Source organism: Chiloscyllium punctatum, chromosome 21, assembly GCF_047496795.1.
Source record: "Chiloscyllium punctatum isolate Juve2018m chromosome 21, sChiPun1.3, whole genome shotgun sequence".
NCBI lineage: Eukaryota > Metazoa > Chordata > Chondrichthyes > Orectolobiformes > Hemiscylliidae > Chiloscyllium > Chiloscyllium punctatum.
Window position 1 is genome coordinate 2,589,815 of NC_092759.1, and position 15,945 is coordinate 2,605,759.

The following is a 15,945-nucleotide window of genomic DNA, read 5'->3' on the forward strand; positions in this document are numbered from 1 at the left end:
AGTCACTAAAAACTCTGAAAATGGAAATTCCAGCAGAAACTTCTCCCGGACGGGATCCAGGACCTTCAGCAGACACTCGGGAGGAAAAGGTGTACAAACGAGACAGTGAGTCGGTGTTTATTGGGGACTGACAGCAGGACGATGCCAGTCTGAATGGCATTACAAAAGTGTGTCTGTACATGTGCGGGCACACTGCCAGTCTCTCTACACCAGCTCCAAGTGACTACTCTCTGCAATGCCATACTTAGTCTTGTTCTCTTCAAATAGAGCCACAAGCTGAGCTAGGTATTCCCCATGGAGTTTCTCAATATCCTCCCGTGACGGACTCACATTCCGCTCCACAGCGATCGACTTTCCCACTGGAGGGGGCAGGGGAGACAGACACAGAGAGAGACACACACACACTTACAGAGAGGGAGGGAGGGAGAGAGAGAAAGAGAGAGAGAGGGAGGGAGGGAGGGAAAACAGAGAGACAGGGAGGAGAAAGAGAGAGACAAGACAGTGAGGGAGAACAGAGAGAGAGAGACACAGGGAGGGAAAACAGAGAGAGAGAGACAGAGAGGGAAACCAGAGAGACAGGGAGGGGAGAGAGAGAGAGAGAGAGAGAGAGAGAGACAAGACAGGGAGGGAGAACAGAGAGAGAGAGAGAGAGAGAGAGAGACAGGGAGGGAAACCAGAGAGAGACAGAGAGGGAAACCAGAGAGAGAGACAGGGAGGAGAGAGAGAGCGAGAGAGAGAGAGAGCGAGAGAGACAGAGACAGGGAGGGAAACCAGAGAGAGATAGGGAGGAGAGAGACAAGACAGGGAGGGAGAACAGAGAGAGAGAGAGAGAGAGCGTGAGAGAGAGAGAGAGAGAGAGAGAGAGAGGGGGAGGGAAACCAGAGAGAGATAGGGAGGAGAGAGAGACAAGACAGGGAGGGAGAACAGAGAGAGAGAGAGAGAGAGAGAGAGACGGAGGGAAAACACACATACAGCAAAACACAGACAGAGACAAAACAGGAAGTTCAGTCAGAAAGGATGGGGGAAGACAGGAGAAAATAGGAAGTTTGAGAGAGAGTGAGTGGTAAGCAAAGAGAGAGCAGAGAGAGAGAGAGAGAGAGAGAGACAAGGTTGGACAAAGAGAGGGATGAGTGTGACACACAGCAGGAAAAAGATGAATAAATTCGAGGGTGGGAGAGGAAAAGGAGATAGAAAGGGACACAGTAAACGTGTGCAATGACAGAGAGAGAGACAGAGACAGAGAAAACACAAGATGAGCTCAATCCCAAAATGGTTCTCAGTGACCCTTGTGCCTGCCTCACTGAATCCCTTTCCCCTCCTCGTTCTGTCTCCCCTTCTCCATCCCTCCTGAGCACATGCTCCCTGACCCCTGGGCATCGCCACATGCGAGGGGTGTGGTGGGAAAAGCCTTAAATAAAAGTCCCAGGCAGCTCTTCAGCCACCAAAGCATCACAATCTTCATTTGGGATCACAGCATGAGGAGCAGAGGTGGGAACACCACCCAGTATCGGGAGCTCGGCATGGACCTAGGATCTCCCTTGGCCGACCTGTTTCAGTCCCCCTCCAAAACCTCCCCCTCCCCACACCCCCTGACCCCACACCCAGAGACGCGGAGGTTTCAAATGGGGAATCCTGTATGTAAACAGTTGACTGTCACGATGTAGTTCCAGGCCTCCGGCCAGCAGGTGGCGCTGTCTTTTGTGAGCACGCGACCATGGTGGGGGGAGGGGGGGTGCAGGAGAAGGTCATTTGGCCCCTTGCGAGGGAGGGAGAGATAGCAGGAGGTCCCTGCCCCAGACAATACACCACACCCACAATCAAAGGCTGCCATTGAGGTCGGAGGCCTGAAATATTGGAAGGGGGTGTTGGAGCCATCTACACCCTGGTAGATTTGTCCTCCTCCTCCCGCACAGTGAGACTGCCACCTGCCCCTCTCCCTCGCCCCACCGAGCCCCCTTACCGACGGTGTGGACAGGGTTACGGAAGGGCACGAGTCCGAAGTTGTACTGGAATACCCCTCGGGCGTGGAAGAGGGGCATAGCCAACCCCATCACCTTCTGCAGCTTGTCCTGTATCGCCCGCAGACGGGACCCAGGCGGGTTCTCCACTTGGTTGAAGAGCTCGTTCTCGCCAAAGGAAAACACGGGCACAAGGTGGGCACTGCGGGGGGAGGGGGGTGGGTATCACCAGGAGAGAAAGATGGATCACTGATCTTCTGACTCCTTCGCCGACCCCTCGCTTTCCCCGCTAACCCAGTTTCTGTCCCCACACACAGAGGGTATGGACGGGGGGGGGGGGGGGGGGGGGGGCACTGCTGCCAATGGACATGGGGCACCAGCAGGCCATTCTGCCCATCCTGTCTACTTCAGAGCCTCTCAAACCTATCCCCGAACAGAACCACATCAACCGTGAACTGATACCAACGAGTGACAGTTCACAGCTGTTTGGGGGTTGGGGGGAGGGAAATCAATTCAAAATTTCCACAACAATTCCAGGGGTGGACTTCCTCCTCGTCTCTTGCCTGACTTTTCAAATTAGATTTGACATCATCCCATGGCATTGCTCACGGATAAAGGACTCAACGGAAGCGAAGACCAGCATGGCTTCCTGTCTGATGGGTGCGGGTTATTCTTGGTGGGCCCACTATGGCATTGCTCATGGATAAAGGATTGAATGAACCTCACAATTATTCTAAGTCCCAGAAAACACACACCCCAATAACCAGTGAAAAATACCCTTTCTGTAATGATGTTGTACACTCCTGTAGCCACGTCAAAAGAGGATAAGCCCATTGCCACGGGAGAGGTACCAACCTCCTTCAGCTGCCCCGTCCACTGGCCTATGTCCGCCCTCCCGATGTGCCCCACCCATCACCAACTCGACTTTCCCTTACCCGGTCTTCAGCGCCAATTTGATGAACCCCTTCCTCTCCAGCACCCGCAGCTTCAGGGCACCTGGACGGGCATCCAGCGACTCCGGGGGACCTCCCACTGCCAACACTGCCACGTGACCACCACCCTCTTGGCTCAGAATGTAATTGGCACTCTTCTTCTCTGAAGAGACCAGTCCTGTGATCGCAGGGTGACAAAAAGGCAGCAACAACAACAAAAAAATGAGAAGAGGTGACAAAACATCAGAGGGGAAGCTTTCATATTACATTTAACATTCTCCCGTGGCATGGCTCACAGATAAAGGACTCAACGAATCTCGCCATAAATTGAAGACCAATTTCTGACAAATGCACACTAGTTATTCATATGGACATCCTTTGGCATTGCTCACGGATAAAGGGCTCAAAGAATCTCTCCATAAATCGGACATGTGCACACTAATTATTCCCACAGACTTCCTTTGGCATTGCTCATGGATAAAGGACTCAAAGAATCCTGCAGTCAAACTAAGGCCAGCCCGGCTTGCGTGTTCACCCAATATTCCTAGAGGGCATCCTTTGGCGCTGCTCAAAGATAAAGAGCTCACAGAATCTCACAATAAATCGAAGGCCTCCTTTTCAATGTGTGTTCATTCAGTATTCCCTGTGGAAATCCGCTCAGCGATTTGGGAGGGGGGGTGGTGTTCAGTTGGCTGGTTTGCGATGCAGCGTGACACCGTGGGTTTGATTCCCATCAATGACCCTCCTTCTCAACCTCTCCCCTTCGCCTAAAGGCCTCAGGTTAAACGCCCCCCCCCCCCCCCCCCCCCCACCAGTCCTCCCTCTAACAAGAGAGCAGCCCTGTTGCTGTGGAAGCAACTTTATCTTCACCTTTTTCAGAGGTAAATGATAAGAGTCAAATCTCTTTCTCTCTTCTTATCATCTTATCCCTCCCCAACAAATCGCCAGTTTGCCAACCAAAAATCTGCCTCTCTGCTCCTTAAACTCTGTATCCCAGCCTCCCCCGCACTCTGCAGGAGTGAATTTCACAAATTCCCGACTCTGAGAGAAGTAATTCCTCCTGGCCTCTCTGCTGTATGACTTGAAGAGGAGCAAACCCAATAATATAAATTAGGGTAAACGTACCCTCTGCACCAATCTAATTCGGAGTGGCACTGTATTTAGCACTGCTACCTCATAGCGCCAGGGTCCCGGGTTCGATTCCACCCTCGGGTGAATGTGTGTGTGAAGTTTGCACATTCTCCCAGTGTCTGCATGGGTTTCCTCCGGGTGCTCTGGTTTCCTCCCACAGTCCAAAGATGTGCAGGTTAGGGTGTATTGGCCATGCTAAATTGCCCCATGGTGTCCAAAGATGTGCAGGTTAGGATGGATTGGCCATGCTAAATTGCCCCATGGTGTCCAAAGATGTGCAGGTTAGGGTGGATTAGCCGTGCTAAATTGTCCCATAGTGCCCAGGGATGTAAGCAAATTACTGCGAATGCTGGAATCTGAAACCAAAAGAGAAAATGCTGGAAAATCTCAGCAGGTTCTGGCAGCAGCTGTAAGGAGAGAAAAGAGCTGACATTTCAAGTCTAACTGACCCTTTGTCAAAAGGGCAGATTGGCCGTGCTAAATTGTCCCATAATGTTCAGGGATGTGCAGGTTAGGGTGGATTGGCCATGCTAAATTGTCCCATAATGTCCAGGGATATGCAGGTTAGGTTGGATTGGCCGTGCTAAATTGCCCAGAGTGTTGAGGGATGTATAGGTTTGGTGCATTAGTCAGGATTAAATATAGGGCAGGGGTCTGGGTGGATTACTCTTCAGAGGGTCGGTGTGGACTTGTTGGGCCGAAGGGCCTGTTTCCACACTGTAGGGATTCTTTGATTCCACTGTTTTAAATCTGCTGCCCTTTTCCTCTCTAAATCTACTTTGTCAATGCCCTTCAAGCATCTTATAGCCTTCAGTTAGACTCCTCTCCTCCTTCCAAACATCAGCCCTAGATGGCTCAATCTCTGTTTGTAAAACAAACCCCTCAATCTCTGGTATTCAACTGAGTGAATCTCCTCAGAACAGCTTGCAATACAACTACATCTCTCCTCAAGCAAGGGAGCAAACACAGTGCCCTGAACAGCAGCAGCCTCATGTGATACAGTTCCTCATTGAAGTAAGTCAGACAGGTTTGACCAGAATGTTATCAATGAATCTCCCAGGATACCAAACTGGTCAAATTACAAACCGCTACGAATGAAAGGCAGTGCCAACTTTCTGGGGAACAAAATTACAATGGCTTTTGTCTGCAAAACAATACGATCTCTAATCCCATTCAGCTCCTTCACCTTTCAGTCTTTCCCAATTATAGTCAGAGAGTTGTAGAGATGTACAGCACAGAAACAGACCCTTCGGTCCAACATGTCCATGACAACCAGATATCCCAACCCAACCTAGTCCTATTTTCCAGCACTTAGCCCAAATCCCTCTAAACCCTTCCTATTCATGTACCCATCCAGATGCCTTTCAAATGTTGTCATTGTACCAGCCTCCACCACTTCCTCTGGCAGCTCATTCCATACACGCACCACCCTCTCTGTGAAAAGGTTGCCCCTTAGGTCTCCTTTTCCATCTTTCCCCTCTCACCCTAAACCTATGCCCTCTAGTTCTGGACTTCCCCCACCCCAGGGAAAAGATTTTGCCTATTTACCCTATCCATGTCTCTCATGATTTTATAAACCTGTAGAAGTTCACCCCTCAGCCTCCGAGAATCCAGGGAAAACAGCTCCAGCCTGTTCAGCCTCTCCCTGTAGCTCAAATCATCTGACCCTGGCAACATCCTTGTAAATATTTTCTGAACCCTTTCAAGTTTCACAACATCCTTCCAATAGGAAGGAGATGAGAATTGCACGCAGTATTCCAAAAATGGCCTCACCAATGTCCTGTACAGCCGTAACATGACCTCCCAACTCCTATACTCAATGCTCTGACCAATAAAGGAAAGCATACAAAATGCCTTCTTCACTATCCTGTCTAACCTGTGACTCCACTTTCAAGGAGCAATGAACCTGCAGTCCAAGGTCTCTTTGTTCAGCAACACTCCGCAGAACCTTACCACGAAGTGCATAAGGCCTGCTCTGATTCGTCTTTCCAAAATGCAGCACCTCGCATTTATCTCAATTTCCTTGCAGATTTGCAGAGGCAGTGGGTCTCTGTTGGACTGTGTAGCTGCTTTCTCTCTGGGCGGTCAGTGGGTCTCAAGGATCAGTCTGACAGTAAATCCTGTTTTTATATCTTTCTGGATGGTTTTCTGCAACTCTCCAGCCAATCGGGGAGCCTCGCTTCATAGTTGGTCAATCTTTTGGATGGCTTGCTGCTCATCCCTACAGTGTGGAAGCAGGCCATTCAGCCCATCGAGTCGGCACCGACCCCTCTAAAGAGCATCCCACCCAGGCTCACCTCCCCTATCACTGTAACCCTGCATTTCCCATGGCTAGCCCACCCTAACCTGCACATCCCTGGGCACTATGGGACAATTTAGCACGGCCAATCCACCCTAACCCGCACATCCCTGGACACTATGGGCAATTTAGCATGGCCAATCCACTCTAACCTGTACATCCCTGGATACTATGGGCAACTTAGCACAGCCAATCCACCCTAACCTGCACATCCCTGGACACTATGGGACAATTTAGCACGGCCAATTCACCCTAACCTGCACATCCCTGGGCACCGTGGGACAATTTAGCATGGCCAATCCACCCTAACCCGCACATCCCTGGACACTATGGGCAATTTAGCACGGCCAATCCACCCTAACCTGCACATCGTTGGATTGTGGGAGGAAACCGGAGCACCTGGAGGAAACCCACGCAGACACGGGGAGAACGTGCAAACTCCACACAGACAGTCACCCAAGGCTGGGATCCAACCTGAGTCCCTGGTGCAGTGAGGCAGCCGTGCTAACCACTGAACTACCATGCTGCTACTGTTAGTTTTGTTGTGTAGCAGGAACTGATAACTTTTGGTCTCAGCTCTCCATTGGTGGTGGGGATATGTCTGTCCTGGATAACTGTTGCATTCTGCTAATGTCATTAGCACCTGGATGATGTGTTTGCACAGTGTCTGGTGTTTGGGTTTTGTGATTTCACTGTTTCACTTGGCCAAATACCCAGCAACCCTTGCTGTTTGGCCAAGTTAGCGCTCAATCCAGGCAGTCGCCCACTCCCTTGTTGCTGGGGAGATTGCGAGATCCCACTCCAAAGACTAGAGCAGAGAAAAACTAATCTGCCTTTTCAAGCAGAGGTTAAGTTACATTACCCCCAATAGGTGGATACTGAAGCGTTAATCGCCACATTGTCTGAGGTGGCATTTATCAATGAAACATTACTCCCCCAGGTCATTCCCAATGTTATAAGCAGTGACTACATTATATTGGTAAGGCAATTAGGATGTCCCGTGGTCAGGAAAGGTGCTACATAAATGCAAACGGTTCTTTTTCAATCAGGAACAGGAGAGGCAATGTTAACTGGGTCACTCAGCAGCTAAGGTCTGCAATTAACTATAATCTTCAAAACACACACACACAGTGTGTGTGTGTGTCTCTCTCACTCACACACACACACACACACACACACACACACGAGTGTGGATGGGGACAGCTCTAACAACACTCGAGAAGCCCGACACCATCCAGGGACAAAGCAACACCCGCTTGATTGGCACCACAGGCACAAACATCCCCTCCCTCCCCCACCGACGCTCAGTGGCAGCAGTGTGTACCACCTAAAAGATGCACTGCATCAATTCGCGAAAGATTCTCAGACAGCACCTTCCAAACCCATGGCCACTTCCATCTGGAAGGACTAGGGGCAGCAGATCCATGGGAACACCACCACCCCCGCAAGTTCCCCTCTGAGCCCCTCGCCATCCCGACTTGGAAATATATCAGCTGTTCCTTCAGTGTCACTGGGTCTGAATCCAGGAACTCCCTCCCGAACAGCGGTGTGTGGGTGTCCCTACACCATACGGGGATGCAGCAGGTCAAGAAGGCAGCTCACCCCCAACCTCTCAAGGAGGCAACTAGGGGCCAGGTAATAATTAGATTAGATTAGATTACTTACAGTGTGGAAACAGGCCCTTCGGCCCAACAAGTCCACACCGACCCGCTGAAGCGTAACCCACCCAGACCCATTCTCCTACATTTACCCCTTCACCTAACACTACAGGCAATTTAGCATGGTCAATTCACCTGACCTGCACATTTTTGGATTGTGGGAGGAAACCGGAGCACCTGGAGGAAACCCACGCAGACACGGGGAGAACGTGCAAACTCCACACAGAGAGTCGCCTGAGGCGGGAAATGAACCCGGGTCTCTGGCACTGTGAGGCAGCAGTGCTAACCACTGTGCCACCGTGCTGCCCAACATTGCCCTCTCTCTCTCTCTGTAACACTGCCCTCTCTTTCTCTCTCTGTAACACTGCCCTCTCTCTCTCTCTCTGTAACACTGCCCTCTCTCTCTCTCTCTCTCTGTAACACTGCCCTCTCTCTTTGTAACACTGCCCTCTCTCTCTCTCTCTCTCTCTCTGTAACACTGCCCTCTCTCTCTCTCTCTCTCTCTCTCTCTGTAACACTGCCCTCTCTCTCTCTCTCTCTGTAACACTGCCCTCTCTCTCTCTCTGTCTCTCTGTAACACTGCCTCCTCTCTCTCTGTAACAAATGTTAGCTTTGCCAGGGGCAGTGCCACCGCAGGAAAGAGCGAGAAAATAGACACAGCTGGCAGGACGTAGAGAAGGAAACGCAGTCACTGATCTTACCTCCACACATGATATACTCTCTGTAAAATGGCATCTTAAACCAGAACGGCAACATCAGGAGGTAGGAGGTGAGGCCGGGGAAGAGACGAGAGAAGCCCGTAGCTTCGGTGCAGAAGTTGCCAAAAGCTCCGGCCACAAGGACCCCGTGTGGGTGGAAGCCAAACAGATAGTTGTGTTTTGGATCCAATTCTGCCGTCTTTACCAGCTTCGGAGGGGGAAAAAAAGAAGAGATGGGGTGGCGGGGTGGGAGGGCGGGGAGGTGGGGAAGGAGACAAATCCTTTTTAAAACAAAATCAAAAGGACATCACCAACCACAGAATGGTGTTTGCTCTGTTGTTCGACTGGTGACTGATCTCAGAGTCATAGGTGTGTACGGCATGGAAACAGACTCTTCGTTCCAACTCGACCAACCCAATTTAGTCCCTGCCAACACCCGGCCCATATCCCTCCAAACCCTTCCTATTCATATACCCATCCAAATGTTGCAATTGTACCCGCCTCCACCACTTCCTCTGGCAGCTCATTCCATACAGATACCACCCTCTGCGTGAAAAAGTTGCCCCTTTGTTCTTCTTTATATTTCTTTCCCCTCTCACCGTAAACCTATGCCCTCTAGTTCTGGACTCCCCCAACCCAGGGAAAATTTATTTACCCTATCCATGCCCCTCATGATTTTATAAACCTCGGTAAGGTCACCCCTCAGCCTCCGACGCTCCAGGGAAAACAGCCCCAGCCTGTTCAGCCTCTCCCTATAGCTGAAATCCGCCAACCCTGGCAACATCCTTGTAAATCTTTTCTGAACCCTTTCAAGTTTCACAACATCTTTCCGATAGGAAGGAGACCAGAATTGCACGCAATATTCCAAAAGTGGCCAAACTTGTACAGCCGCAACATGACCTCCCAACTCCTGTATTCAATGCTCTGTCCAATAAAGGAAAGCATACCAAACACTTCCTTCACTATTCTATCGACCTGCGACTCCACTTTCAAGGAGCTATGAACCTGCACTCTAAGGTCTCTTTGATCTGTGCTCATTGACTTGATTGCTCGAGTCTGGGTGTGGACTCCACGCAAAGAAAACAGAGTATTGAGGCCAGACGAAGGTAAGCTGCAATCACAGGCCTGGATATGCTGTGACTCGAGGCTTCTCGATTCCTTAACCTTGAACATGGGGGTCTTCTGAGGGGGACACTACCACTGCACCACAAGAGCCCTCACTATAAGAGCATGCAGCAAGGGAGCAGAGGTAAGCCATTCAGGCTGACTGGACTATCCTCAACTTTGTCGTCCTTGGTAACCCCCTCCTGTTCTGTCTTGGCCAACTCTGAGCAACACGCCAATCGCGCCCACTCCCAATTCCAGCAACCCATGCCCGCACCGTTCCCTCTTAAATCGCTGCCAGATCTCAGGGGTAGGAGGCAGACTGCACGCTGAACCTGGCGGGTGTGGAGGGGGGCAGAGGAAGGGTTGGTTGGAAACCAATGGGTGAAGACCACCCAGAGAGAGGGGTCGGACTTGACTTTTGACTCCAAAGTCTGGAATTAACGCATCTAACGAAGACTGTTGTGAAATTGTAGCCCATCTGGTTGGCTAATCCCCCTGGAAGAGATTGAATCGACCTGCTTGGACCTACACGTGACTCCATGCCTGCAGGGACAGGTATCAACTCTTGGGGTTCCCTCTGGAGCAACTGAATGCTAGCCCAGCCAATGGTGCTCAGTTGGCCCATCTTCTACCCCGCAGAGCAGCCTTGTTAACCTCACCCCAATCCCACCATAGGCTCTGGCCCCAAGAGTTTACCTTCCCTTCCCCTCGAATGCCCATCTGAACTTCCTCCCCCAAAGCACTCACAGCCTTAACTACTAGCGCCTCCTGGTGGGCGGGCCATTCGCAGTCACTGGGGGAAAACAGCCCCTTCCACACCTCACCAGCCCCGTCCCTCTCTCGTCAGAAACCTTCAAAGCTTTCCCTCCACTATCCCATCTCCTCTTTAGTCCATCATCAGCTCATGGGATCTTGCTCTGTCAACAAAATAACAGGTGCGTGAGGATGGGGGGAGTAGAGGGGATGAGGAGAGTGGGGGAGGGAAGAGAGACAATGAGGAGAGTGGGGGGGTGAGGAGGAGAGTGGGGGGGGTGAAGAGAAGGAGGAGAGTGGTGTGGTAGGAGGAGACTGGGGGGAGGAAGAGGAGAGTGGGGGGGAGGAAGAAGAGAGTGGGGGGTGAAGGAGGGTGATGGGACGGAGGAGGAGGAGGGTGGGACGAGGAGGAGGAGGGTGCTGGGCTGGAATGCTGGTGGGCCGTGCAGGGAAGGCCGCTTACCGTGATCGGGAAGTAGTCACGAAAGTACCGCCACACCGCCCAGCTCCGGACCCAGGCTGACCTCCGACCCCCGCTCCTTGGCGTCTCCCGGTCCAAATGTAACCATCCGGCGTAAATCGCAGCGATGTACCAGTAATCGGTGAGGAACAGCAGGACAAAAATAACCAGGCAGCACTGCGCTGGAAACAAACCACAATCTCACTCCCAGTCAGAGAGATAGGAGCAGAATGAGGCCATTCGGCCCAACAGCTCTGCCCTGCCATGCCATCATGGTTCTCAATCCCATCTCCCCGTGACCCTCCATCCCCCTTACCAATCACGAACCTCCCCATCTCTGTCTTAAAGACACTCAGTGACTTGACCTCCACAGCCCTCTTTGGCCGTGAGATCCACAGAGTCACCACCCTCTGGGTGAAGAAATTACTCCCCATCTCAGTCCATCCCTTCACCCTGAGGCTGTGCCCTCGGGCCCGAGTCTCTCCTACCGGCGGGAACAGCTTAAAGTCAGAGAGTCATGGAGATGTACAGCACGGAAACAGACCCATCAGTCGAACGTGTCCATGCTGACCAGATATCCCAACCCAATCTAGTCCCATTTGCCAGCAACTGGCCCATATGCCCCTAAACCCTCCCTATTCACATACCAATCCAGATGCCTTTTAACTGTTGTAATCGTACCAGCCTCCACCACTTCCTCTGGCAGCTCATTCCATACACACACCGTTCTCTGCATGAAAAGGTTGCCCCATATGTCCATCTTATATCTTTCCCCTTGCACCCTAAACCTATGCCCTCTAGTTCGGGGCTCCCATGGACCTGCTCCACGTCCACTCTATACAGGCCTCTCGGTATTCTATATGTTTCAATCAAATCCCACCCACCCCCATCCTTCTAAACCCCATTGGGTACAGACCCAGAGTCCTTGACCGCTCCCCACATGACAAGCCTTTCATCCCTGGGATCATTTTTGTAAACTCCCTTTGGAAGCCCCTCCAAGGCCAGCACATCCTCCTTTAGATACGGGGTCCAAAACTGCTCACGGTATTCCAAATGTGGTCTGACCAGAGCCTCAGCAGTTTTTAGATTAGAGTGGTGCTGGAAAAGCACAGCAGGTCAGGAAGCATCCGAGGAGCAGGAAAATCGACGTTTCGGGCATAAGCCCTTCATCCAGAATAGAGGCAGGGAGCCTCCAGGGTGGAGAGACAAATTGGGGGGAGGAGTGGCTGGAGAGAAGGTAGCAAAGAGTACAATAGGTGAATGGGGGTGGGGATGGAGCGAATAGGTGGAAGGGAAGATAGGCAGGTAGGATAGCTCATGAGGACAGTGCTGAGCTGGAAGGTTAGAACTGGGTAAGGTGGGGGGAGGGGAAATTAGGAAACTGGTGAAGTCCACATTGATGCCCTGGGGTTGGAGTGCTCCGAATCGGAAGATGAGGCGTTCTTCCTCCAGGCGTCAGGTGGTGGTGGGGGGGGGGAAGAGCGATGGAGGAGGCCCAGGACCTGCATGTCCTCGGCAAAGTGGGAGGGGAGTTGAAATGTTGGGCCACAGGGCGGTGTGGTTGATTGGTGCGGGTGTCCCAGAGATGTTCCCTAAAGCGCTCTGCTAGGAGGCGTCCAATCTCCCCATGTAGAGGAGACCGCATCGGGAGCAACGGATACAATAAATGACATTGGTGGATGTGCAGGTAAAACTTTGACAGATGTGGAAGGCTCCTTTAGGGTCTTGGATGGAGGTGAGGGAGGAAGCAGTACATCTCTGCTCTTGTATTTTTGAAATCAAAGCCAACATTGCATTTGCCTTCCTAACTGCCGATCTACGTTAACCTGAAGAAAATCCTGAACTAGGACTCTCTAGTCCATTTGTGCTTCAGATTTCCAAAGACTTTCATCATTTAGAAAATAGTCTGTACCTCTACTCTTCCAAACAATGGTGTGGACTAGCTGGTGTTGTACTGGGGTGAACAAAGTTAAAAATTACACAACACCAGGTTATAGTCCAACAGGTTTATTTGGAAGCACTAGCTTTCAAAGCACTGCACCTTCACTAGACATCTTCCTAACAATGTATGTAACTATTGCCTTCTCTAAGCCTTCTCCCCCATTTTCTCTAAGTGGATCCCCAAATCCCACAGTGAGTAACTCCCCTCCTGACTCCCCAAAGCCTCTCCCATTGTCCACAAGGCACAACTCAGGAGAGTGAGGGAATACTCTCCACTTGCCCTGGATAGGGGCAACTCCGACAACACTCAAGAAGCTGGACACCATCGAGGGACAAAGCAGCCCCCGCTTGATTTGCACCATATCCACAAACATCCCCTCCCTCCCCCACAGACGCTCACTAGCAGCAGTGTGTACCACCTACAGGAATTCACCAAAGATCCTCAGGCAGCACCTTCCAAACCCCCGACCACTTCCATCTGGAAGGACTGGGGCAGCAGATACATGGGAACACCACCCCCCCGCATGTTCCCCTCCGAGTCCTTCCCCATCCCAACTTGGGAATATAATTGGCCGCTCCCTCAGTGTCGCTGGGTCAGAATCCTGGTGCTCCCTCCCTAATGGGTGCTGCGTGGGTGGACTGCAGCAGTTCAAGAAAGCAGCTCAACCCCCCCACCTTCCTTGGGGGAGCAATTAGGACACGCTTAGCATGACCAGTGATGCCCAAGTCCCACGTATGAATTGGGGGAGATGAAGGGGGGGGGGGGGGCAAGAAAATAAAATTGCCTGCCACCCCAGTGGTCTGGGCTATTGCCTCCAACCCTCCAGCTCCGGTGCACCCTGTTGGCAGTGACTCATGTTGCTTTGCCCTGTCTGCCCTCCTCCCACTGACACCCCGCCTGGGGATATTCAGCCATTCCCAGAAGGGCCCTGACCTCCCTCCGCCCCCCACCCCCCTGACACACACAGTTGTGCAACAGGTGAAAGACTGACAGAGATAGTTGTTGACACAAACACACTTTTGCAAGGAACAAGTTCAGTCCCATTTCGACACCACCCTACCGGTCAATACCCTCCTCCCTCAGTTACCCCAGTCCAGGGGCAGTCTGCGCTGGGGAGTGGGGAGGGGGCAAAAGCTGCAGACCCACAGGCCAACCAGGCACCGAGAGGAGAGGGGTAAGGGCTGGGGGTTGGGGGGGGAAGGATTGAGGGGAGGGGAGGCAGATTGTGGGGAGAGGGCAGGCTGGGAGAGGAGCTGTTTGGGAAGGGAAGCAGGGTTTTGGGGAGAGGGCAGGCTGGGAGAGGGGGTATTCAGGGGTATTTGGGAAGGGTTAGACAGGGGGTGTTTAAGGGCATTTGGGGAGTGGGACAGGAGCATTTGGGGTGAGGCACAGGTGGTATTTGGGTTGGATGAGACAGGGAGTGTTTAGGGATATTTGGGGTGGGAGGGACAGGGGGTGTTTAGGGGTATTTGGGGTGGGAGGGATAAGGGGTGTTTAGGGGTATTTGGGTTGGGAGGGATGGGGGTGTTTAGGGGTATTTTGGGAGAGTGGGACGGGGGTGTTTAAGGACATTAGGGTGGGAGGGACAGGGGGTGTTTAGGGGTATTTGGAGAGGGGGGCCAGGGGGCGTTTGAGGTGGATGGAGCAGGCAGTGTTTGGGGAGAGGGGACAGCGGGATATTTGGGGTAAATGGGACGGGAGGGGGCGGGTGGTCCTTACCGAGAGCCAGGAAGGAGAAGATCCATTGGAGAACCCCCAGGGTCTGAAGCCTGCGCTCCAAGGGGATACGGAGGGGGGCAAAACGGATTGTCATTGCGCTGCCCGACCCCGGCTCTGGGGGCCGGTTATAAAGTGACTCAGTTCGGCCCCTTTCCCCGGAGCCCGACCCAGTCACCGGTCCCAGCGCAAACCCGGAGCAATCCCAGATCCCGGAGCAATTCCCGCACCCCGATCCCAGACCCTCCTTCCGATCCGCTAGAAAGCCAGGATCCCGATCCCGGAGCAATCCCGGATCCTGCTCCCGATCCCGGGGCATGCCCGGACCCTGCTCCCGATCCCGGGGCAATCCCAATCCCGGAGCAATCTCAGATCCAGATCCCATGCCGGGAGCAATCCCGCATCCTGCTCCCGATCCCGGAGCAATCCCGGACCCAGATCCCGATCCTGGAGCAACCCCACATCCTGCTCCTGATCCCGGGGTAAACCCTGCTCCCGATCCCGGAGCAATCCCGGACCCAAATCCCGATCCCGGAGCAATCCCGGATCCTGCTCCTGATCCTGGAACAATCCCGACCCTGCTCCTGATCTCGGGGCAATCCCGGACCCAAACCCCGATCCTGGAGCAATCCCACACCCTGGTCCTGATCCGGAAATCCTCTCCTGATCCCTTAGCCCAACTCTCCTGGACTCACTCTGAATCCACATTCTTGTCAGAACCAGATCCAGCTCCACTCCTGGTCCGATCCCAGATCCATTCCTATTCCTATCCCACATCCACTCCTGGTCTGATCCAGCTCTTGGTTCGAATCCCAATGCCACCCCCTGTTGCCAGTTCAGAGTGCCAATTCCAAATCCACTCCGTCCCTGCATGTACACCATTCCCGCTCCGAGATTCAATCTGACTCCCAGATCCGCCACTGGACTAATCTCATTCACGGCTCCGATTCGGATACTGCTGCTGCCCCAAATCCACTTCTGTATCATTCCAGATCCCAAATCCACCACTGGCACCAATTTCACCCCCGACCCTCCCCTCACTGTTTCTGGACTCAATCCCACTTTGGGATTCAATCCCATTTCTGATGTGAATCCCATTCTGAAGCAATTTTTCATTCCAGTCTCCCCGTGGCTCCATTCCACGCCACTTCCCAAAATCCCATTTTGATCCCAACCCACAGATTCTTCGTTCCCCCCAAATGCCAAACAATGACCGTTGCCATCGAGAGAGAATCTAACCATCACCAACTTGACATCCAATGGTGTTACCATCACCAAATAACTATCATCA

The 15,945-nt window shown here is 52.5% G+C and overlaps 1 protein-coding gene across 2 annotated transcripts; it reads right to left on the minus strand.

Annotated features, from left to right (window-relative positions):
* Window positions 1-101: 101 nt before the first annotated feature.
* On the minus strand, window positions 102-15,565 carry LOC140492514 (2-acylglycerol O-acyltransferase 1-like). 2 transcript variants are annotated; one of them, XM_072591434.1, is made up of 6 exons: window positions 15,350-15,565; window positions 11,000-11,178; window positions 8,680-8,884; window positions 2,894-3,068; window positions 1,961-2,160; window positions 102-359 (listed from the first exon to the last, which is right to left on the minus strand). In XM_072591434.1, the coding sequence occupies exons 1-6, from the start codon at window positions 15,534-15,536 to the stop codon at window positions 205-207; spliced, it is 1,101 nt and encodes a 366-aa protein (XP_072447535.1). In that variant the 5' UTR covers window positions 15,537-15,565; the 3' UTR covers window positions 102-204. The 2 variants fall into 2 exon arrangements, with proteins under 2 accessions (XP_072447535.1, XP_072447534.1); XM_072591433.1 differs by lacking the exon at window positions 15,350-15,565 and adding an exon at window positions 14,658-14,984.
* Window positions 15,566-15,945: the final 380 nt, after the last annotated feature.

What these genes read in the sequence shown, in the direction of transcription:
- LOC140492514 (XM_072591433.1), bottom strand. Translation starts at nt 14,973, where the DNA reads ATGCCCCGGGATCGGGAGCAGGATCCGGGATTGCTCCGGGATCGGGAT. An exon ending in GTGACTACTTCCCGATCACG is followed by an intron (nt 8,885 to 10,999) that starts GTAAGCGGCCTT and finishes CCCCCTCCGAAG; the next exon opens with CTGGTAAAGACGGCAGAATT. An exon ending in TAACCCTGTCCACACCGTCG is followed by an intron (nt 360 to 1,960) that starts GTAAGGGGGCTC and finishes TGCCCCCTCCAG; the next exon opens with TGGGAAAGTCGATCGCTGTG.